The 25,240-nt window shown below is 45.7% G+C and overlaps 1 protein-coding gene across 3 annotated transcripts in view; it reads right to left on the bottom strand.

Moving 5' to 3' along the window:
• The window catches only part of Brf1 (BRF1 RNA polymerase III transcription initiation factor subunit), a 50,228-nt gene extending 33,586 nt beyond the window's left edge, over positions 1-16,642 (bottom strand). For 2 of the 3 annotated variants that reach the window (XM_057782302.1, XM_057782303.1), the window contains exons 1-3: positions 16,114-16,642; positions 8,991-9,071; positions 3,001-3,174 (exon numbers count right to left, since the gene is read on the bottom strand). In XM_057782302.1, the coding sequence (XP_057638285.1) occupies positions 3,001-3,174; positions 8,991-9,071; positions 16,114-16,297 (439 nt within the window). In that variant the 5' untranslated portion in view covers positions 16,298-16,642. The remainder of the gene's footprint in view (positions 1-3,000; positions 3,175-8,990; positions 9,072-16,113) is intronic. The other variant, XM_057782304.1, reaches the window with a different exon arrangement.
• Between the last annotated feature and the right edge of the window lie 8,598 nt (positions 16,643-25,240).

The following is a 25,240-nucleotide window of genomic DNA, read 5'->3' as shown; positions in this document are numbered from 1 at the left end:
CAACTCGCCCTCCTGCCCCCAGTGGTTTTTCGAGACAGGGTTTCTCTGTGTAATAGCCCTAGCTGCCTTGAAACTTGCTCTTTAGACAGGCTGGCCTCAAACTCACAGAGGTCTGCCTGCTTCTGCCTCCCGAGTGCTGGGATTAAAGGCGTGTGCCACCATTGCCCAGCTCCCAACTTGCTTTTTGGTCATGGCGTTTGGTCACAGTAGTAGAAACCCTAACTAAGACACCCAGACTAAGCCAGGCGGTGGTGGCGCACGCCTTTAATCCCAGCACTTGGGAGGCAGAGGCAGGAGGATCTCTGTGAGTTCGAGACCAGCCTGTTCTACAAGAGCTAGTTCCAGGACAGGCTCCAAAACCACAGAGAAACCCTGTCTCGAAAAAACCAAAAAAAAAAAAAAAAAAAAAAAAAAAAAAGACACCCAGACTATTCTTGAACTCATGCTCAGTTCAGGCTGACCTTGAACTTGAGATCCTCTTGCCTCAGCCTCCTGAAGCTGGGATTACAAGCCTGTATTTCCAGGCCCAGCTATGAAATTTGTTTATACAGCCTCACATATGAAATGTTTCTATAGATATCCAAAGACAGCAACAAGAGAAATGCCCCCTCTATGTACAATCTAACAAAAAAATCTGTGCTCATAACAGCGGATGAATGGGTCAGTGGGAAACAACCCAACTAATACTGCCATTACAGGACCCCAAGAGATGACGAAGAAAAACTAGCCTAGCACTCACCATAGTCCACTTCTCACATCTCCTGGGCCCTCTTGCTCTAAATGACTGTTCCCTGCACAGTGCCATTCAGTAAGGTTCTTCTCAGCCCAACCACGGCACTTCCAGAGCAGGAGCTCTCAGGATGCTCCGTCAGGCAAAGGCACTGAGAATGCAGCAAGCAAGCCTGAACTCCATCTGCAAGCAGGATGAGCAACTCCCCACTCCCTACTAACAAGATTGAGTCTGCCATATACACAGTATTGATGCCCAACAACCTAGAAACCTACTGTCTACATACTAATACCTGCTGTCTTGTTCCCTATCTATCACTGGTGCATACTGTCCATGCTGATCCCCACTTTATGCATAGCACTGATACTTTGAGATGGTCCTGAAGATGACACAGTCACTGGCCAAGGCAGCTACCATGACACTTCAAGTTCTGGGCTTCTAAGTACATTTGTGCAGCCTAGAATTCTGATGGCTCTGGGGACCCAAGCAACCTGCTCATAGTCTGATAGATTCTCCCTCCTGCCAAGGACAGCTGTGCTGTCCAGCTGAAGTAGGAAAGCCAGGCACCACTGCTCTTCTATTCCCAAGGTCATCTGCTGCTCTGCAGAGCAAAGCACAGATGACAGGAAAGTAACTTCAGTGAACAATCCTGACTCAAAAACGCAAGTGAAGAGGACAAGGAGATAACTCAGTAGGGAAAGGTACTTGCCACCAAACCTGACAACTTGAATTTGATTCCTGGACTTACACGGTAGAGGAAAAGAACTGACTCTACAAATGGTTCACTTCATCCCAATATGCCTTGTAGCACGTGTGCCACACCTCCCCGACACACACACACACACACACACACACATCAAAAAATAAAAGGACTGGGTTAAAAGATAAAGTCTAGGAATTATCTCTAACCAAAAGAGTAAGTAGATGGATGAACAGGAAGCAAAGATTACTTAAAAGCCTGATGGGGCAGGCAGAGTAAACAAAATAGAAACCAAGCGATCTAACAAGTTCAAGGTGCGAGGTAGCCAGAGGGAAGGACAGCAGCACACCAAGGTCCCTGGAATGATGGTGAGAAGACACTATAAGCAGGACATATATGACAGCAATGTATAGTAGAAAACACTAGAGGAAGCTGGAGTTACTTGATAGAAGACTCTGCAGGACAAAAGATGGAATTCCTGACATATGTGCTGCTGACAGAGCTCAGGAATTAGAGTGTCTGGAAGAGCACAGGAGAATTAGACCTGAAACCTCAAGAAACAAAGTTGTAAAAGGGGGGAGAGGGAGAGTGATGAGCTGTCCTCTGCCATCCAAAAGTGGCAGGACTTAACAGTTTAGCCTGACTACACCCACCATGGCAGCTGAGGTAGCTTGAATGAAAATGGCCCCCATAGATTCAGGGAGTGGCATTTCTGGAGGTGTGGCCTTGCTGGAGGAACTATGTCACTGGGGGTGAGCTTTGAGGCTTCAGAAACTCAAGCAGGCCCAGGGTCACACTCTCTCTCTGATGCCTACTATTCCAGATATAGAACTCCCAGCTACCTTTCAAACACCATGTCTGCCTATTTGCCACCAAGCTTCCTGCCATGATGGTAATGGACTAAACCGCTGAACCTGTAAGCCATCCCCAATTAAATGTTTTCCTTTAGGTCATGGTGTCTCTTCACAGCAATAGAAACACTAAGACCTGGGGCTGGAGAGATGGCTCAGTGGTTAAGAGCACTGGCTGCTCTTCCAGAGGCCCTGAGTTCAATTCCCAGCAACCACATGGTGGCTCACAACCATCTGTAATGAGATCTGGCGCCCTCTTCTGGCATGTGGGCATACATAGAGGCAGAATGTTGTATACATAATAAATAAATAAATCTAAAAAAAAAAAAAAAAAAGAAACACTAAGACCTAACTAAGACAGCAGCTTAGAGAGGGAGCCCTGCATCAGCTGGGACCAGACATCCAATAAAGGAATTGATGGGGGGCTGGAGAGATGGCTCAGAGGTTAAGAGCACAGACTCCTCTTCCAGAGGTCCTGAGTTCAATTCCCAGCAACTGCATGGTGGCTCACAACCATCTGTATTGAGATCTGGTGCCCTCTTCTGGCCAGCAAGCAAACAGACAGACAGAACACTGTATACACAATAAATAAATAAATCAAAAAAAAAAAAAAAAAAAAAGGAATTGATGGTAACAGCAATGCCAAACTCCTGCAACTTCTAAATCAACATTTGAATCATCACCCAAGAACCAAGAGGGGCTTCCATAACAAAGGATATGAGGTGTGCCTTCAGTTCGGCAAACCAAGTAGAGGCAGGCAGCAATCACATGGGCCATTTTCCGTCCTCGGGTCAGATGCTTGCTTACAGCCATCTTGAAGAAGTTGAAGGCTGTGTCCAGGCAGTGCTGGTTCAGCTGCAGTTGGCTCCCCAAGTGGTGGATGTGGCGCCGTCCTAGGATGGAATCCAGAATGACCTCTAGTCACAAGTCTCAACTTAAAATCATGCATCACAAGAGCACTTTACAATTTAAGACTGGAGCAAAGCCTGTTAGTGTAGACACGATCTACTTGAGAGATTGAGGGAAGAGGATCACAATTTCAAGACCAGCCTGGGCCAGGTATGATGGTGTATGCCTTTAATCTTAGCAGAGGCAAGCAGATCTCTGTCAGTTTGAAGCCAGCTTGGTCTACATAGTGATTTCTAGGACAGTCAGCACTAAAGACCCTGTCTTGAACAAATGAACAAAAAGAACCAGCCTAGGCTATCCAATGAGTTCAAAGCCAGCCAGAGAAACTTGGTGAGACCCTCTCTTAAAAAAATAAAATAGGATGGACAGTGGTGGTGCATGCCTTTAATCTCAGCACTCGGGAGGCAGAAGCAAGTAGATCTCTATAAATTTGAGGCCAGCCTGGTCTACAAAGCAAGTTCCAGGACAGCCAAGACAAAGAAACCCTGTCATGAATTAAAAAAAAAAAAAAAAAAAAAAAAAGTAAAACTAGGCTGGAGAGATGGCTTAGCTGCTAAGAATATTGGCTGTTCTTCCATACAACCCAAATTTGATTTCCAGCACCCATATGGTACACAGACATACATGCAAGCACATGAAATAAGTTTGTTTGTTTGTTTGTTTAAGTAAAATGAGGGTTGGAGATGGAGCTCAGTGGTAGAGAACTTGCTTAGAACACACAAGGCCTTAGGTTCAATATTTGGTAATTCAAAAATGATAGATAGATAGATAGATAGATAGATAGATAGATAGATAGATAGATAGATAGATAGAGATAGATATCCTTTGTCCTAAGTTTTTTTTAACTCAGTTTGAACATTCTAATCAATTTTCATTATGAACACCAAAATATTGGTTTCCTAATTTTTCACATGTCATAAAACCCTATTCGTTAGGCTGGAGAAACGGCTCAGAGGTTAAGAGACTGGCTGCTCTTCCAGATGTCCTGAGTTCAATTCCCACAACCACATGGTGGCTCACAACCATCTATAATGAGAGCTGGTGCCCTCTTCTGGTGTGCAGGCAGAACACTATATAAATAAATCTTTAAAAAAACAAACAAAACAAAAACAGAACAAAAAATCCAAGGGGCTGGAGAGATAGTGCAGCAGTTAAAAGCACTTGACTGCTCTTCCAGAGGTCCTGAGTTCAGTTCCCACAACCACATCAGGTGGCTCACAACCATCTGTAATGGGTGCTGATGTGCATGAAGGCAGAGCACTCATATACATAAAATACATGAATAAATATTTTTTAAAAAGAATTGTTGCAAGGCGATAATATTGATACAAAACAGAATGTATTCTTAGCCAGGCAGTGTGGCACACACCTTTAATCGCAGCACTTGGGAGGCAGAAGCAGGTGAATCTCTGTGAGTCTGAGGCCAGACTGGTCTACAAGAGCTAGTTCCAGGACAGCTAGAACTGTTACACAGAGAAACCCTGTCTTGAAAAACCAAAAACCAAACCAAACCAAACAAAAAACCCCACAAAACAGAAAAGCCCGTTCCTCATGCACCACATTTCACTTTGGAGCAGTACATTCACATGGCTATGCCTCTGCTCGAGATTCCTTGAGGCCTGGAGTGACTGGCAGGAATGAGACTCCCACCACTATGTGCCAAGCACTACCTTTGTCCTAAGAGCACAAGACTCAAGCCATCTGCCTGATCCTTCCCAGAATGGCCTCTCAGCCTAATCCAGCCCTGAACAACCCTTGGTCAGGCTTCCCTCCAAGAGCCAGCTGCTTGGTCAGACTAACAGCCTAGTGATCTGTCCCCTGCACACCGGCAAGAGGAAGAGCACTGGCAAAGTCAGGCACACTACAGGAGGTTTTGAGGGCACCAGGCCCTTGTAGGGACTGCAGAAGCACTGTAGCCAGGACCTGTGTCTGTATGTGCACTGCACTGCAGACAGGAGACTCAGCATCTCCACTTACATGTGCAAACACAGAGCAAAGGCATCCCAAAAGTCCAGTGGTATAGATCTGTGGGAGAGCTGCTGACCTGTAGGTGGGCACCAGGAAGAGAGGGCCCTCCAGACACAAGATATACCCTAGGATACGGAGAGGACATGTGGATGGCAAGACCTGTCCCACTAGCATCTTCAGGACCCTAATCCCATTCCTCCTCTGACACTGTAGGCAACTTCCAATTCATCCACAAAATGTTAAATACTGGTTTCTCTGATTCTTTGATAAGGACTGAGGGCTAGCACACTACTCACAGCCAACAATAACAATAGCCCATTTCAGGGCGTGGCCAACACCTGACCAACTGCCAATAATCAGCTCATCTTATCAGCATACAGTAGTAGCACACCAGAGAGAGGCACAGCAAAGCTACTCTGGGCCCAGAAACCCACAGTAACAGAAGACTACACTGAGTTTGAGCCTGCCACCCAGGCTAGTGTTTGGAAAATTCCACAATGTAGCTAAGATAGTTGTCTTTAGGGTCCCCTGCTCAAGGTTAGACCTATTCTCAAGCCCTACACTTCCAGGCCAGGGCTTGCCAGCACACCACAAACAAACAGAATCCATATGATCACTGTAGTAGATACAAAACCACAAATGACATACTTAATGACATCATTCCTATAAGCAAAACACTGACCCTTTTACACCGAGATCAGCAATGAGTCAAGCCTACCTAGCCTCAGCAGTTTTGGGGAGCCCAGCAACATATGAAAATAATGCAGCAAAGTTTTGAGAATAAGTAAGAATAAAGGTGGCAAGCAAGGACCAATAATGTCTGCTCATAGCCTGAGTGGTTGCTAAAATAAGAAACTTTACAAGTTTACATTTTAAGATCAACATAGCAAACTCCTATAATTTGATCTACAGATTCAATGTAACCCCAACCAGAATCTGGGCAGTTTTTCCATTAACAAAATAAATCCAAATCTGAAACTCTAAAAACTCAAATCAATGAAAAGTTAATCCCAGAAGACTTAGGACGATTCAAGTAACCATACTCCCCACAACAATCTACAGATTAAGATAATCCTCTCAAAACCCCAGCTGATTTCCTGGCAGAAACTGAACACAGACTCTAAAATTCATACTGAAATTCAAGGGATATGGTGGTATAGGCCTTACAAGCCCAGCACTGGGTGAGGCAGGGGGGATTGTGAACTGTGATACACAAGACTCTTACTGCAGGATATTTGATCACACTGTGACAACCCAAGATTGTATTGATAAAGTTAACATTGAATCGTGGGCAGAGCCAGCGACTAGCTGACAAAATTGGTCATAGAGAACATGGAGGAACCAGGATATGGATAGAAAGGTACAAGAAGGAGTGAGGAGGGACTTGGAGATTCAATGGCTTCATCCCTTTTGGTCTAGGAGTGCGGAGAGGAGGTCAACTGGTCATTCCTCCACCCCTACTTTGACTACTGAGTCTTTATAGACTTATAAGTATAAATTTATAGAACAACTAAGGAAAAATGACAGACTCTGTCTCAAAAAAAGAAGGAAGGAAGGAAAGGGGAGGGAAACAAGCAACATAGCGACTCAGACTAATCAACACAGCACTTCCAAGAAAGAATTCTAAAAGGTATATACACCTCCCAATATCAAATTCACCACAAACCTAATAAACAAGATCCATACAGCCAAGCAGAACAGAACAGAGGGCCTGGAAATGATTCTCCACAAGGAGGATGCCAACTGGTTTTCCACAGAAACACTGGATATGCACACATAAAATGGAAGCTGGACTCAGACTCTTACAAGGAACAACCTCAAACACAACAAGCAAGCCAGATGGCCAACCCCAGACAGCAGAAGATATAATCATAGTTTGGGGTGTGAGCCTGCACATTCACACCGGTGATAACACCTGTGAAGGCCAGAGATAGACACAGGGCAAGTCCTCTAACACTCAGCTCCTTATCTTTTTGATAATGTGCCTCTCACTAAGCCTGGAGCTTCCCACTTTGGCTAGTCCGGCTGTCCACTGAGGCCCTAGATTCTACCTGTCTCTATTTCTTCAGTGCCTGGGTGGCAGGTTCACATCACCATGCTCAGCCTTTTATATGCTCAACTGGGGACCCTAAGTCAGGACCTTATACAGCAAGCACTTTACCCATTGAGCTGTCTCCCCAGACCCCTAAGAATCAGTGACTAACAAGATAAGGCATAAAATAAGCTGGACACCATCAGAATGAAAAAAGAAAATGTGCCTCAAATGACACCACCAAGGAGCTGGAAAGATGGCTCAGCTGTTAAAAGTGGTTAATGCGGGCTGGAGAGATGGTTCAGAGGTTAGGAGCACTGCCTGTTCTTCCGAAGGTCCTGAGTTCAATTCCCAGCAACCACATGGTGGCTCACACCATCTGTAACAAGATCTGGTGTAGAATACAGTATATATAATAAATAAATCTTTTTTTTAAAAAAAGTGGTTAATGCTTTTGCAGAGTTCCTAGTGTCTACACAGTAGCTCACAAACATCTTTAACTCCAGTTCCAGATCTGAAATGTGTGTGCGTGCTTGTATGCACACACACCGGGTAGTGGTTGCACATACTTTTAATCCCAGAACTCAGAAGGCAGAGACAGGTTGATCTCTTTGTGTTTGAGGCCAGCCTGGTCTACAGAGCAAGTTCCAGGGGGCTCCAAAGCTACAAAGGAACCTTGTCTCAAAAAACAAAAACAAAACAAAATAACAAAAAAAGTGTGAAAGTGCATATATTTAATTTTTTATAGATTTGTAGCTAAAACCATGTTTATTAGTGCATGTCCTTAATCCCAGAACTTGGGAGGCAGAGATAGGCAAATCTCTGTGAGTTCAAGGCCAGCCTGGTCTATGGAGCTGAATGAGTTCCAGGACAGGTATGGTTACATAGAGACCCAGTATCAAAAAAGCAAAACAATAAACACTGTAGCTAAAATATATAAAGAACTTTTTAAATTCAATAAAAGCAAACAACCTAATTAAAAACAAGTAAAAGATCAGAAGGGACATTTCTCTTCTTCGTTGTTGTGAAATGATGCTTTTGTTGTTGTTGTCTGCTTTTACTTTTTTTTTTTAATATTTATTTATTTATTATGTATACAATATTCTGTCTGTGTGTATGCCTGCAGGCCAGAAGAGGGCACCAGACCTCCTTACAGATGGTTGTGAGCCACCATGTGGTTGCTGGGAATTGAACTCAGGACCTTTGGAAGAGCAGGCAATGCTCTTAACCTCTGAGCCATCTCTCCAGCCCGTTGTCTGCTTTTTCTAGACAGGGTTTGTCTGTAGCTTTGGACCCTGTCCTGGAACTAGCTCATGTAGACCAGGGTGGCCTCGAACTCACAGAGATCCGCCTGCCTCTGCCTCCCAAGTGCTAGGATTAGAGATGTGCGCCACCACTGCCCGCTCAGCTTATGAATTGATGCTTTTATAAAACAATGGATTGTCACTTCTGCCAGTGACATGGCTACAAATTTGCTGGTTCTATGTCTATCTTTTGGAGACCAGGAACAAACAACTATAGGCTGGCACCATCTGGGGGCCCTTCATTAGGGGATACTAGCAAGTTCTGCAAAATGTTTCGAAGAGGGAGCGGGAGCACACTTACCAGAGTGCTACAGGACCTGGCCTATGAGAGTAGCAAAAAGTAGCACACCACGGGGTAAGATGTGGGGTATGGCAGAGTGGGTGCTCCAAAACAGAAGCAACAACTGAGGACTCATCTGCTTTTACCTCACCCTAGTACCCTGTTCCACCTCCTCCCCGTCCCACCCATGGCCAGCAATGTTGAAGCGGGCAATACCATTCTGTAGGGTCTGTGCTCTTGACTCCTTTCCCAAGTTCACATGGAAGCCACCACCTAGGCTTGGGGTTTTGCCAGCACCTGGAAACATAAAAAACAGAGGTTAGCCAGAGCCTGGGAAAGAAATCCCGAAGCCCCTTTCACTGACTGTGAACAAAGGAGAACCTAGCATTCTAACAGGAAGAGCAGCAGGCTAAGTAGAAGACTTTGCTCTGACTAGCAAACAGATGTGGCTTTGACCAGAGGCATCCCAAACCTTTACAAGAGAAAAAAATAGGAACTGATGAAATGGCTGAGTAGCTAAGAGCTCCCATCTCCACACTTGATGACTGGAGCCCACAGGAGAAGGGAAGAACTGATTCTACAAGTTGACTTCTCCACACATGCACATGACACCTCCCATAAATAAATGTAATTTTTTTTTTTTTTTTGGTTTTTCGAGACAGGGTTTCTCTGTAGCTTTGGTGCCTGTCCTGGAACTAGCTCTTGTAGACCAGGCTGGCCTCGAACTCACAGAGATCCGCCTGCCTCTGCCTCCCGAGTGCTGGGATTAAAGGCGTGCCCAGCAAATAAATGTAATTTTAAAAAATATCAAGAAAACACATTCTGTTGCTCTAATTAAAGTAGATATGTACTTTTAATACAAGTCAATTATGGGATCTGGAGAGATGGCTCAGTAATTAAGATCAAGTACTGCTATAAAAGAGGATTAAGATAGGTTCCCAGTCAGGCAGTTCTCAACCACCTATATATGACTCCAGTTTCAGGGAAAGCCAACACCCCTGGCCACTGTGGGCACCTGCACTAATGTGTACATACCCACACACAAATGCACACATAATTTAGAATAATAAAAATAAGATCCTAAAAACCAAAACTTAAATTACATTTAAAAAGAATAGTGAGCCGGGCGGTGGTGGCGCACGCCTTTAATCCCAGCACTTGGGAGGCAGAGGTAGGCGGATCTTTGTGAGTTCGAGACCAGCCTGATCTACAAGAGCTAGTGCCAGGACACGCTCCAAAACCACAGAGAAACCCTGTCTCGAAAAACCAAAAAGAATAGTGGCTCTAGGCGGTGGTGGTGCACACCTTTAATCCCAGCACTTGAGAGGCAGAGGCAGGCGGATCTCTGTGAGTTCGAGGTCAGCCTGGTCTACAAGAGCTAGTTTCAGGACAGGCTCCAAAGCTACAGAGAAACCGTCTCGAAAAACCAAAAAAAAAAAAAAAAAAAAAAAAAGCACATGGATCAGGAGCCAATGTGAGATACACAGCAAGACCTTGCCTCATTCCCGTTATTCCCCCATCCATTCCACTTGAGATGAATGCTTACTGCAATCATTGCACTTCTTCACTCCAGCTCCACAAAGCACACTGCAAAGTCACTAATCACTGCCACTTCCACAGGCACAGTCTCCCACACAGGGACCCCCACACTTCTGCCTGGGCTGTTCTACTTTTAGTGGCTCTAGGAGTCACCTTCTGATTCTTGTTCCTGCCACCCCTCCACGTGTGTGCAGCAAGAGGAAACATGGTGTGAAAAGCACTTACTCAGCAAATGTCACATTAGGTTAAGGTGCTGGCTGACTCAGGCTTCCTCAAGTGTGAAAGAAGAAAGGCCAAATATGACCTCTTGATGGAACTGCCAACTACAAATTTGCCTAGATCTTCAAATTTCAGACGTGTTCTACTTCTAAAAACATTGGGTGTTTTGCTTTTCTTTCCTTCCTTCCAGACAAAGTTTCACTAAAGAGCAAAGGCTGATCTAGAACCTAGCCTCCCAAGCACTCAGACTATAGATGTGCACTACTATGCCCAGCAGACATTTGGTACTTTCTACAAGTTTCTGTAACAAAAAATACAGGCTGAAAGTACAGCATAGATGGGCTTGGCAGAGTCTGCCCCCTCGTGGACAAGAAATATACAATCACAGGTCTCTTGGGGAAGAGCCTCTGACTTAGCAAAAAACAGAGAGGGTTGAACCCAAGACAACATGGGTATAAACAGACTGGAGGTACTTTGGAACAGACAATGCCACCCTCATATGCTGGATTAGACCTAGGTTTCCAGAATAGAAAATCTTTACAACTGTGCTGATTTGATATAGAAGGCTAGATAGAAACTTTGAGGCCAGCCTGGGCTACAGAGCAAGTTCCCCCCCTTAAAAAAAAAGCCACCACTCCTTTAATCCTAGCACTCAGGAGGCAGAGGCAGGCAGATCAATAGATCTGTCATCCTGATCCATAGAGCAAGTTCCAGGAAAGCTACACAGAAAAACCCTGTCTTGAAAAACAAAACAAAAATAAGAAAAGGTTCTTTGCAGGTGAGACGGCTCAGCAGCTAAAGGAGCCTGCTATCCAAGTTGAGCACCTGAGTTTGCTCGCTAAGAACCTAGATGGTGGAGAGAACCAACTTCCATAAGTCAGTCTTTGAATTCTACACACACACAGAGTGACATGCACATATACACATAAATAAATGTAATAAAAATGTTAAGTTCTGATTAGTGGGCTGGGAGTACCTGCTCAGCACATAAGGCCCTGGGTTCTACCCCAAACACCATAAGCAAGTCCGATTATTGGAACCTTGGGGAGTACATTCAGCCTACTAACAAGGTTCACTGCTCCCAGGACAGGAGAGGATGAACCCTGAGGAGGCAAGAGCCACAGGTGGCTTGGTGCAGGAGCTCTCTCTGCAACGAGCATTCTGAGAGTAGTCCCAAGTGTTGGGAAGGAGAAGAAGCACAAGGGTCACCATTCACTACAAAGGGGCCTCAAGGATATGGTACATGCTGGGAAGTGTGTATTATGGGAAACCCTGCTTTGCCCTATCATCCTTACTCATTAAAGGTAAGCCCAGACTCTCATGGTATGGCTCAAATTCCAACTTCTCCAGCTACCCACTGCCTTGTATTTGGGATCTGAACCTGCAGTCATGATGCCCAGTACTTCCCTTGGCACAGGCTTCTTGAAAAGTCTCTGAAATCTAATCACGAGTATAGGGTGGTAAGTTTCAATAACCAGGAACCTCTTTTGCAGGACCCTCATCACTTACTTTAGTGTATTAAGCACATATTCTAGAGTAAACTGTTAAGTGTGCAGCTTAGCTTACTGTAGACAAAGATATCTAGGAAAGAGACAGATGTTTTAGAACCTACAAGACAGCCACCAATGAAGGAACAGCTTACACTGAAGCTAGAGGAAGGCCAAGATGAGCAAGAAGCACCAGGGACCTATGAGGGCAGGAAATGGGACAAGTTTGTTTCCTGCCTGTGTTATCATGCTGATTTTGGGAGTGGGGTATACACGTAGCCATGTAAAAGATGGCTGTTCAAAGCAGCTGACACCTCCTTCTTTTTTTTTTTTAAGATTTATTTATTATGTATACAACTTTTTGCCTCCATTTATGCCCACACACCAGAGGAGGGCGCCAGATCTCTTTACAGAGGGTTTGGAGCCACCATGTGGTTGCTGGGAATTGAACTCAGGACCTCTGGAAGAGCAGACAGTGCTCTTAACCACTGAGCCATCTCTCCAGCCCCCTGACACCTCCTTCTTGTATAACTTGCACCTTCTACTAAGGTTAAGAATTCACTGGGACTGGAGAGATGGCTCAGAGGTTAAGAGCACTGGCTGCTCTTCCAGAGGTCCTGAGTTCAATTCCCAGCAACCACATTGGTGGCTCCCAACCGTCTGTACTGAAATCTGGTGCCCTCCTCTGGCATGCGGGAATACATCGAGGCAGAATGTTGTATACACAATAAATAAATCTTAAAAAAAAAAAAAAAAAAAAAAGAATTCATGACCCCAGCCGGTGGTGGTGGTGCACACCTTTAATCCCAGCACTCGAGAGGCAGTGTGAGTTTGAGGCTAGGCTGGTCTACAAGAGCTAGTTCCAGGACAGGCTACAAAGCTACAGAGAAACCCTGTCTTGGAAAAAAAAAAAAAAATCATGACCCCACAGTGTATTCCCCAGGGCATCCACGGCTTGTTGCTGGAGTGCTTCTCCCTGGAGATGCCACCTAAGAGCCCAACTGAGTTTCACTTAAGACTTTGGAGCATGATCCCCAGGATGCATGGTAAGACCTCACTCTACCCTGGCTCCACACTATTTTTCCTAATGTTATGAGGGCACAGTTAGCATAACACATTGTCACCAAGCCATGGGTGCACCTAGGAAAATGCCTTCCCATGGAAAGCCCTAGACATCTGCTCCCACAGTGATCTGTTATTACTGTTGTTATCACTCCAATAGGCATTAACATTTTGGCAGCTATTTAGGAGTGTAAACAATGCAGTAGAACCACTGTCACAGCAGTCCTGAAGACACCCTTGGGAAGTCACCTACAAAGAATAAGAACCTGTGTAGCAGGTGAAATACACCACAGGGAAAGGCAGAAGGGAAAGTTCAAAACCAAGTCAACGCTTTCTGGAAATAAGAACAAAACTGATAAACCAGCAAGAAAGATAAAGGGAAACACAGACATGGCACTAACATCCAAGGAAAAGAGACATCTTTTTTTTTTTTTTTGGTTTTTCAAGACAGGGTTTCTCTGTGGTTTTGTTTTGTTTGTTTGTTTTTAATATTTATTTATTTATTATGTATACAATATTCTGTCTGTATGCCTGAAGGCCAGAAGAGGGCGCCAGACCTCTTTGCAGATGGTTGTGAACCATCATGTGGTTGCTGGGAATTGAACTCAGGACCTTTGGAAGAGCAGGCAATGCTCTTAACCCCTGAGCCATCTCTCCAGCCCCCTTCTCTGTGGTTTTGGAGCCTGCCCTGGAACTAGCTCTTGTAGACCAGGCTGGTCTCGAACTCACAGAGATCCGCCTGCCTCTGCCTCCCGAGTGCTGGGATTAAAGGGAAAAAGAGACATCTTACAGGCATCTAGGAGATGGGCTCATGGGCTGGGGATAAAGCTCAGTGGTAGACTACTTGGTTAATACACATACACACGAATTCCAAAATCAGATGGACCCATTCCTCAAATCTGAATTCCAAAAAAGTCAGAAACTATCTAAAACAAAACTACAACAACTGCTATGACAGAAGCCGAAGAGAAAACCCTAAGTCCAACTGACTACACTGGAGAAGTATACATAATATATTTAAAAATGACAGGACCAAGAAGTGGTAGGCACACACCTGTAATCTTGGCTTTGTAGAAGACTGAGAAGCAGGAACATCATGAGTTTGAGGCCAAGCCTAAGTCACACAGTGAAACTAGGAAAGAAAAAAAAGAGCAGAGTGCATTGGACACAGTCCCTTCCAGAAAGAAACGGGACATTGCTCACCTGTTTCAGGAGTGTATTACTTGGACACCTAAGGCATTAAACTACAGACCAATATCCCAAGTAAACAGAGACTAAAATCCACGAGCATGTCCAAAGGATAATACCCCAAGTGAACTTACTTCTGGAACTCACAGCAGACTCAAGAATCTGCCACATGAGTTAGGGAGATTGCTCAGTGGATTAACCGCTTGCTGTGCAAGCATGACTAAAATGCAGACCCCAGAACTCACATAGAAGTTGGTCAGGTATGGCAGCCACCTATCACCCAGACTTGGGAGGCTGAGAGGGAATCCTAGGGCAAACTGGCTACAGTAACCAATTCAGCAAAAGACCTTGCTTAATAAGTGTACACTTATTAAGGAAGGTACCTGATGCCAACTTTGGGTCTCCTCACTCAAGCACCCACACATGCATGCATGCCTGTACATACATATATGTTCACACACACACACACACACACACACAGGATCAGCCATACAGGGCCTGATGGTGCACGCTTGTAATCCCAGCACTTGGGAGGTTGAGGCAGAGAGAATACTGAAAGTCTGAGGCCAGTCAGTCTACATAGGGACACCTTGTCTCAAAACACAAAAAGAAGTGAGGTCTGGTAGTACAGGCTCATAATTCCAACTACTTAGGAGGCTGAAGCAGGAGAACTGCAAGCTCAATGCCTGCCTGCACTACTGATTAAGTTCAATGGCAGAGCACATTGAACTTGATTAACATGAGCAAAGCTGGGATCTAGCCCCTGAACCATACACACACACACACACACACACACACACACACACACACAATTACTCTACAACAGAAGGGAAAGTGACTACAAATCCACTATTCTAAAAGGAAGACAAAAGCTGGATGGCTCACAATATCTGATCTCAAGACATTAAAATGTAAACAAAATGTAAGGATGGATGCAAAACAGAACCCAGAATCAGACCCACATGACTGCATACAGTGCTCTGCTGAAGGTACAATGCTAATTCCATGTTAAAAAAAAACCCAAAAAACAAAAAACAACACTTTCAGCAAATTGTGTGGAAAACGACCTCCACATTCAAGCAAGAAAGGAACATCATCATTTTCCACAAGGCACAACTCAAAATGTGGCCCAGGCTTCCATTGGCATAGGACTGGGGAGTGCTTAGTATGCCAGTGGCCCTGGATTAGATCCCCAGTATACAGAAAATAAAAACAAAACTACATTACAATGTAAACAATAACTTTTAGAATACAAATGTAGTAACTCAAACAAAGACATTTTAGATTCATGGCAAAAGATCAAAGAAAAGGACCAATTGGAGTGTTTCAAAATGTAAAACCTTTGGTCAAGATGAGTAACTTCTGCTCGGTGAATCATATATACAAAGAAGGACTTAAAAGTAAAATTCACCACAGACTCTCCTCACTCAACGGTTAGGAAACAACCCTACAATAATAAGGACTAGACAAAGAATTGAGGTTGGGCACATCTTCTTCTAAGCCCTTAGGGCAATGCACACCTGTCAGAGTGGCCAACCGGGAAAACGGAACGTGCATCAGATGCGAACCTGAAAACCGAGCCTACCAGATTCCGGGACCCTGCCTGACGGCCTCGGTTGAACCAGACCGCGACGCTTGGACCGGGAGGATCACGGAACTCATGTCAGTGTACGGGATACATCGGGAGGTTGCCTGCAAGTTCCTAGCTGGACCCTGCCTCAGTTTCCCTGCCTGACTGCCCTTGGCAGGACAATCTGCTTCAGTTTTTCCGCTTGCCTCGACTCCTCACTCATTTCACACAGTCAGCCCTGCCCGCCCCCGTTTCCCCGCGCGGCAGGACCTACCGTCCAGCGACACGAACTGGCCGACCGCCGACGAGCCGCCGCCACTGTTCTCCACGAACTGCACCTCGGACACGATGATGTTGTCCTCGAGCACCGAGCCGCAGCCCGTGCACACAGCATCGCCGCGCGCCGCGTCAAACTCGATATCCGTGCCGCCGCAACCGCGGCATACGCGGCCCGTCATGGTGGAGCCGCGGGGCCCTACCGGCCCCCCGCCGCTCCGCTGCCCGCTCTCGGCCCGCGGCCCTTAGCCCGCAAGCCCCGTCGCACCGCCTCCGTCTGAGCCGCACTCTCGCGAGGTCGCCGGCGCCACGCCCGCCGATTAGTCGTGGCAGATTCGCCACGCGCGTCTCAGCCTCGCCGCCTCCAACGGCTGAGCCGCGAGACCAAGAAAGGGACTCGGAACGCGTCGGGACAGTGGGACCGAACCGCCAACCTCACGGTCCGCCTGGAGGGAAAGTCCAAGTCGGGAGCCCTTACAGGCCTGGCGGACTACCAGCCGGCAGAGGGGACTTGCGGTTCGGCGAGGAGGGTGGGACGGAATCGGTTAGCGCCGCCCAGGACCAGACAAGGGCCGTGGGAGGAGCCTGAGAAGAGTCAGAACTGTGGGAGGAGCCTGTAGCAGGGGCGGGGCTTAGCGTGACGGGGGCCCGGATAGCACTGTGGGCGGGGCCTGAGAAGAGTCCCAAGATGTATGGGAGGAGCCTGAAGGCGGGACCGCGGTCAAGAGGGCCGTGGGCGGGGCCTAAGGGGAGTGAACCGTCTGAAAAGAGGGATTCTGGAAACAAAGTAGTGGGAAGGGCTTGTGGGCGGTGCTTGAGAGCTTCCAAGGCCTGGCCCAGGGTTGTGGTGGGGCTGCTTTGGTAGGGACAATGGACTGTGGGAGGGTCCGGGAGGACCGACGTCGTGGGAGGAGCCTGTGGCGTAAGCACGCCCTAAGGCAGGACCAAGAACTGCGGGCGGGGCCGAGTTATGAGAGGTCCCAGGGAGTTCTCTCTGACTCCGCTGCACCCTGGTAAGGTGGACGCTTGGTCCCCTCAGCGCTAAGTTATCTCTAGCACTCCCTGTTCTTGACAACGACAGCTTTGGGTAGGTTGGTGAGCTCTGCCAGAGTGGAACTTATGCACAGCCCTCCAGATCTACAGGTGCGGCTCACTATCTCGGCCATACCCAGCAGTCCTTGGGAGTTTAGCAAATCTTGTGCCAAACTTGCCAAAATCTTCTGCCACAGTCAGGAAATTCCAAAGTTAGGCTGCCGAACATCACAGGACTCAGATTAAATTAGAAAGCGCCCTTTCTGGGTTAAGAGAAAGCATGCAAACACGCAAACTTCTTACCAGCTTGCAAAACCAGTGTAATCCCAAATGAAATAGCAACAGGATTTTTTGTTTTTTTGTTTTTGTTTTTCGAAACAGGGTTTCTCTGTGTAACGGCCCAGGCTGTCCTGGTACTCGCCACCATGGCCCAGCTTCAACAGGATTTTTTTTTTTTTGGTTTTTCGAGACAGGGTTTCTCTGTGGCTTTGGAGCCTGTCCTGGAGCTAGCTCTTGTAGACCAGGCTGGTCTCGAACTCACAGAGATCCGCCTGCCTCTGCCTCCCGAGTGCTGGGATTAAAGGCGTGCGCCACCACCGCCCGGCCTCAACAGGATTTTTTAAAGAACTTGAAAGAGAATCTCCTTGAAACTGCAAAGAAAGGGTAGGCTAAGCAAGAAAAGGCACTTGGAAACAAGTCTGTCTGATTGTATGAGTTCCATCCCAGGAACTCAGGTAAAGATGGAGGAAGATAACTGACTCTGCAAAGTTGTTCTTTGACCCCCCACACATGTGTACCTTCTCAAACACCATACACACAATAATAAATTTTAAAGTCAAAATGGCAAACAAAGGGTTTGAAGGGTCTGGAGTGCTACATAATCACCCCCCAAGGGATACCAACCAGCAGAGGGATTCTCAATCAGCTTGACATTGAAGGCTTCAGAAAGTCCAGGACAGCCAGTAGAGAGACCCTGTCTACAAAAAAGGAAGGAAGGAAGGAAGGAAGGAAGGAAGGAAGGAAGGAAGGAAGGAAGGAAGGAAAAGAAAAAAAATGCAGTATTCCAGAAGACCCAAGAGAGGCACCCACAGGAGCACCTGATTTCTATACAGTTGGTGTCCTCAGATGATAACCTTGGGCAGGAATCCCAAGGCTGAGGACCAGAATCTTCCAGACCTCTTAATAAATGTGTCACAAACAAACAAATTTCTACTGTTGTCATGTAGAGGCTGGAAGTCAGGCAAGACTGTTTGCTCCTGAAGCCTCCTGCCTTTTGCCTCAAAGGGTCCCTGACCCTCTATGTGTCTGTGTCCTCATAGCCAGCTTTTTTTTTTTTCTTTTTTGGTTGTTTTGAAAAACAGGTTTCTCTGTGTAGCCCTGGCTAGCCTGAAACTCACTTTGCAGACCAGAATGCCCTCAAACTCCCAGAGATCCATTTGCCTCTGCCTCCTGAGTGCTGGATTAAAGGCGTGCACCACCACCTGCCTAGCTTCAGGTTTTCTAAGGACACGGCCATAGTGAATTAGGGTCTATTCTAGTGACTTGATGCTATCATAGTCACCTCTTCTTCAGCTCCAAACATGAATGGTGTGGGGGCAATTCATAGTGAAATGCTCAGATCATCCAGGACTGTGCAATGAGTTCTGACAAAGCATCTCAAGGTGATGTGCTTAGTGCTTCATGCTTCAATATTCTAGGGGCATCAGTGCACCAGGTGAACCTGCTATTCAAACATCCATCCAATTGCAGGCTTTAAATGGGACACAAACACTAGGTTACTGTAGATGGGCGAGGGCACCTGAGGCTTTCAGTGAGGGAGGGGGCTGGCCCTCATGTCCCTCCAGTGCTTGCCCTACTAATGCAGTGACCTATGTGAGTGAGCTGCATTACTCACACTGCCTGGGAAAGATTACACGGTGTGATTGAGGGATCCTGGCAACAACATAATTAAAATGAGTTTTCCTAAATTCCAAATTCACAGGCAGATTTGTCTGCCTCTCTTTCACTTGATGGTTCTCAGTTTCTGAACCTGAGCTGTTTTATTTTTTGCTGGTCTTTCTTCCCTCTCCCCAATATACCACGTCCCTGCCAAGTCTGTCTTTTTGATGGCCCTTGCCCACCTGGCACACTCTGCAGTAAATGGGGCTGACACTCTTTGATTCCCTTCTAAAAGTGGCCTGGATGCTTTTACCCCAGAGTTTCTCCTACATTTCTTGCTCCGGGATACAACCTACTCCATCTGGCCTGTGGGAATCTGAAAGTCCCAAATTCCTGTTAAATCCCAGTGCTCAATGTAAAAGTGTTAAGTAAAAATACTGACTCAGAACTGCAATCCCAGTCACTGAGAGGGTGGGGCTGGAAGACCATGGGTTTAAGGTCAGCCTCTGTAGTTTGGAGCGGCAGGCCGCTTCCCTGCCACCCCAGCTCCTGGCTGCCAGCTAGCTTATGCCCTGAAACTGCATTCTTTAAAACACTGCTTGGCCCATTAGTTCTAGCCTCTTAATTGGCTAATTCTCACATCTTTGATTAACCCATTTCTAATACTCTGTGTAGCACCATGAGCTGGCTTACCAGGAAAGATCTTAACCTGCGTCTGTCTGGAGTGAGAGAATCATGGCGACCCACTGGGCTTCTTTCTCCCAGCATTCTGTTCTGTTTACTCCGCCTATCTAAATTCTACCCTATCAGAGGCCAAGCAGTTTCTTTATTAATTAACCAATGAAAGCAACAGATAGAAAGTTGACCCTCCTCCATCAAGCCTCAGTTACATACAGAGTTTGAGACCTAAGGTACTTGAGACCCTGTTAAAATTGTGGCTTTCAGATTGCCAGGATCATTGTTTGTTAACCATAAAACTTTAGAAAAATAAAATCACCCTGCAAAAAAGAAGCTATACTTCCACCTATTCTGGTGACAGGAATTGAACACTGTGTGTTGTCAGTGGTATTACATCTTTTGTTAATGTCATTGACTGTTCTCTGTATGGTAGTAGGACCTTGATATTTTCCCATATTTCATCTATGTACTTGATTATAGCATCAGTATATCTATTGCAAGAAACACTGAGGAGCATTAAAATTTAGACTCAATGGACCCTCCAATTCCCCCCGACCCCAAGTCATAAGCCTAGGTTAACTGTGGTCAGTAGGTTGACAGGCATGGTGTTTCACATCTTTAATCCCAGATAGCTGGAGGCAAAGGCAGGATCTCTGTGAGTTCGAGGCCAGCCTGGTCTACAGAGTAAGTTCCAGGACAGCCAGGACTAAACAGAAACCCTGTCTCAAAAAAAAAAAAAGGAAAAAAAAAGGAAAAAAAAGAGACATGAAATAAGAAGATTCCTCTAGGTCACACTGCTCATGAGCTTTAATCCCTGATTTTTCACACTATCACGTATCATGACTGTCCCTGTAGAGCAGCACTGAGCACTCCCCTTTGCTGGACACCTAATGCGGGGGGTGGGGGTAATTGTCATAGCCAGCCTGACATTTCTCCATTAACAGACATTCCTTCCCACAACACGTTCCCAGGCAAACTCCCAAGACTGCTGCCAACCAGAAGAGGGCAGCTCTAGATTCCATCCTCAGGTGCAAGGTGAAGGAGCCCACACTCCTGAGCAGCGTAGGCCAGAAGGAGATGCCTGCCTCTCAGTGAATTGAGATCAAGGAATCAGCAGGATAGCCTTTGGTCAGCATTCACCTGTATCAAACAGGCAATCAAAATGTGCATCTCGCCGGCGGTGGTGGCGCACGCCTTTAATCCCAGCACTCGGGAGGCAGAGGCAGGCGGATCTCTGGGAGTTCGAGACCAGCCTGGTCTACAAGTGCTAGTTCCAGGATAGGCTCCAAAACCACAGAGAAACCCTGTCTCGAAAAACAAAAAAACAAACAAAAAAAAATGTGCATCTCCCTTTACAAAGAAAACAAAACCTATTTTAGTCTTTGTGAATATTTTAACACTTTTTTTTTTTACATTGGCCTATGAACTTGTATGGTTTCCCATGGCTGTAAGGATATTACCTACCAAATAAATATCTATCCCTATAAAGATGGTCCTTAGCTTGTAAAGGGGGAAGTGCTGAGGTTGCCCTTTACTTATTTTTCCAGAACTCATGCAACTCTAGCCAAAAGGCGCCTGGCGCCCCTGGGTCAGTCAGCCACAGTCTGTCTTGACTTACTTAACACCAAACATATTTTTATTTTTCTGAGATAGGGTCTCATGATGTAATCCTGGTTAGCTTGGAGCTTTCTATATAGACCAGGCTGGTCTAGAAATCACAGGGATCTGACTTCTGCTGCCTCTGCACTCTGCAGTGATAGGATTAAAGGTGTGCACCACCAAAATCCACAACTGGTTTGACACAGAACATTTTTATTTCCCTTCTCAATATATTTACTGTAGAAAAAAAAACACGAAAGATAAACATAAAGGAAAACATAGGAATCGACCGAATTCCCAGCACACAGAGGTAATCTCATAGTGCTTAGCAATTTATGGGATTTTTTTGGGTTTTTTTGTTTGTTTGTTTGTTTGTTTGTTTGTTTTTGTTTTTTTTTCGAGACAGGGTTTCTCTGTAGCTTTGGTGCCTGTCCTGGAACTAGCTCTTGTAGACCAGGCTGGTCTCGAACTCCCAGAGATCCGCCTGCCTCTGCCTCCCGAGTGCTGGGATTAAAGGCGTGCGCCACCACCGCCCGGCTGGTTTTTTTTTTTTTTTTTTTTTTTTTGAGACAGAGTTTTTCTGTGGCTTTGGAGCCTGTCCTGTGTCCTGGAACTAGCTCTTGTAGACCAGGCTGACCTCGAACTCACAGAGATCCACCTGCTTCTGCCTCCTGAGTGCTGGGAGCCACCACCGCCCAGCTATTTTTTTTATTGTAGCTTAAATTACTGTGCACCAATATTTTTGAAAGATGTATTTGAGATGCATAATCATGTATTGATATTGTCATGTACACACGACAGTTTTTGCACTTTTTTGCCAAGTAGGATCAAACTTTCTATTTTCAGTTGTTTTTGTTGTTTGTTCTCACTATACAACAACCATGCGCTGCTCAGTCAGCAGGTTCGTTCAATGTCTATTTTCAGACCTTGAAGTTTTAGTTACTGACATTCTATCAGACACATTGGAATATGCCTTTTTCTTCGAAGTGACAGCAGTATTGCTGCTGGCCTCTCTGTGAGCACCCCTGGCTGGTTTCACACCTCTCATCTCAGTTCATGATGAAGGGAAGTGGGAATGTTATGGTTAGTTTTACTGTCAACTTCCACCGATTAGGAGCCTCACCTGAAGAACTGTTCCTTTCATTTCACTGTGGGCCTCCGATACCTAGGGCAAACTGCATTGCCTCTCTCTTCACGTGTGGTGTTCAGAAACTTATCTATTGTTTACCAACAAACTCCCACAAAACAAGGTGACACACTAGGCAGATGGTGGTCATGCCTTTAATCCTACTACTTGGGAGGCAGAGGCAGGCAGATCGCAATGAGTTCAAGGCCAGCTTGGTGTACAGAGTTCCAGGATAGCCAGTGCTATACCAAAAAAAAAAAAAAAATTGAAAAACCAAAATCAAAGGGGCTGGAGAGATGGCTCAGAGGTTAAGCCTGCTCTTCCGGAGGTCCTGAATTCAATTCTCAGCAACCACATGGTGGTTTACAACCATCTGTAATGAGAACTGGTGCCCTCTTCTGGTGTATAGGCACACATGCAGGCAGAACACTGTATTCATAATAAATAAATATTTTTTTAAAAAAAAGAAAAACCAAAATCAAAGCCAACAAAAAAGAAGGCAACACATCATAAAGATCATGTGATCTAAATGCAGGAATTTCCAAAAAGCCCACATACAAACAAACACTAGAACCATCATGCTCAAGATGACCTTGGGTCTGGCAGAGAGTTCAGAGATAAATGCAGTTTGGAAAGACGTGAGCTGGTAACCAGAACTAGCAGAATGCAGAACCAGGCTTTCCAAAAAAAAAGAAAGAAAGAAAAGAAAAAAAATGAAGGAAGTAACAAGCAGCTATAAACTGGGAGGGAAAACCTGTCGGTCCTATACTGTGAAATAACTGTCTTCTGCTGGCATTTTATTTTTCTGGGTTTTTTTTTTTTCCTGAGACAGGGTTTCTCTGTGTAGCTGTGCTGTCCTGGAACTTGCTCTATAGATTGGGCTGGCCTCTATTGCCTGACTCTGCCTCCTGAGTGTTGGGATTAGAGGCGCACGCCACCCCTGCTGGGGCACTGTGGGCCACCCCTGCTAGGGCACTATGGGCCTTTTCCTTTTGAGCTGTCTGACTTGGGTCTTTCAGCCATCCAACGGTGGCCAGGCTGGGAACATTTGTGCTCTTGAACTGCAGCTACTTTGGGCTAATGTGGCTTTGGAGCTGCTATACAGAGGGAGACTTGATGTAAATCTTCAGGGACACTAGACCTTCTAGAGCCTATCTGATACTGTTCTTCCCTGTGGAATTCCACACAGTCCTCAGCCCTCAATCCAAACTCATCCATGACCCCCCACTCTCCTGCTTCTGGCTCGTTCCCGCCACCCAGACCCGAAATAATCACACAGAAACTATATTAATTGCAACACTGCTTGGTCAATGACTCTAGCATATTTCTAGTTAGCTCTTACATCTTAAATTAACCAGTTTCTATTATTTTGTATATTACTAAGAGGCTCATGGTTTACCGGTAAGGTTTTCAGGTGTTTGTCTCCTTCAGAGACTACATGGCATCTCCTTGACTCCACCTACTCTCTCTACATTTCTGTTTGAATTTCCCACCTGGTTTTACTCTGTTAAGCCATTGGCCGAAAGCAGCTTCTTTATTAGCCAATGACAATAAAACATATTCACAGCATACAGAGGGGAATCCCACATCAGCACAGTATCTGAGCCCATAACCTTTTCATATCCAGACTGTGTCCTAGCTCAGGAAGGATGTCCACCCCTCCAGGGCAAGCAGTACATTCTTGCATCTCTAAGACTTGACACCAACTTGGTAATAACTTATTTAATGAGTTGATGAGAGCATTTCTTTCTTTCTTTCTTTCTTTTTTTTTTCTGTTTTTGTTTTTCCAGATAGGGTTTCTCTGTAGCTTTGGTGCCTGTTCTGGAACTAGCTCTTGTAGGCCAGGCTGGCCTTGAACTCACAGAGGTCTGCCTGCCTCTGCCTCCCGAGTGCTGGGATTAAAGGTGTATACCACCACTGCCTGGTAATGAGAGCATTTCTGAGCTTTCCAACTCTGTGACCCTGTGAGGTCTTGGAGACGATTTCAATGGCAGCTCCAGGTAGCAGTTCTGACTGCTGTCAGCATTAGTGGTTTATGTTCTGTTCCATGCCAACCACCTAGCAGGGCATCGACATAGAAGACCCACAGGCCATATTGATGCATAAAGCTCAGGCTCTTGCCTAACTAGGTAAGACATAAGATAAATCAGAAAATGGAGTTACAGCAGGGGCCTGTGAACTTTGAACTTTTTGGTGGTTTCCCAAGGACACGTCTCCAACTACAAAGAGCTCTTGTTCCAAATGTTATTTGGTAGGAGAATAGGGACTAAATAGCTACATCAAGATTAACAGATTGGCTAGGCATGGAGGCACAGGCCTTTAACTCCAGCACTGAGGAGGCAGATGCAGACAGATCTCTGTGAGTTAGTTCAAGGCCAACCCGTTCTACATAGAGAGTTCAGACCAGTCAAGGCTACATAGAGAAACCCTGTCTCAAAAACAAACACCAATAACAACAGAAACACGAAAGAAGTCACAGAGGAAGACTAGGAACCTTTCTTTACCTGGCATCATGTAAGGAATAAAGTATGTTGGAGACAAATTCGGGAAATACAACCAACAACAGAGGTGGGTGCTATAAAAGGCCATACAATGAGTGGCCAGGTTTTTACTCATTAGCTCATTTCCATTGGAAGTTCTTTTTCTTCTTTTGAGATTTTATTTTGTGTGGATGTGCAGAGACAAGTAGATTGTGTTGGATCTCCATGGAGCTGGACATGGATGTTGGGAACTGAACTCCTGTTCTCTGCAAGAACAGCAAATGCTCTTCCAGCTGAGCCGGTCCTTCAGCCTCCATTGTTCCTTTCTTAGT

Source organism: Chionomys nivalis, chromosome 10 (assembly GCF_950005125.1).
Source record: "Chionomys nivalis chromosome 10, mChiNiv1.1, whole genome shotgun sequence".
Lineage (NCBI taxonomy): Eukaryota > Metazoa > Chordata > Mammalia > Rodentia > Cricetidae > Chionomys > Chionomys nivalis.
Note: the sequence above shows the minus strand (reverse complement) of the source record. Positions and strands in the feature narration are given on the sequence as shown.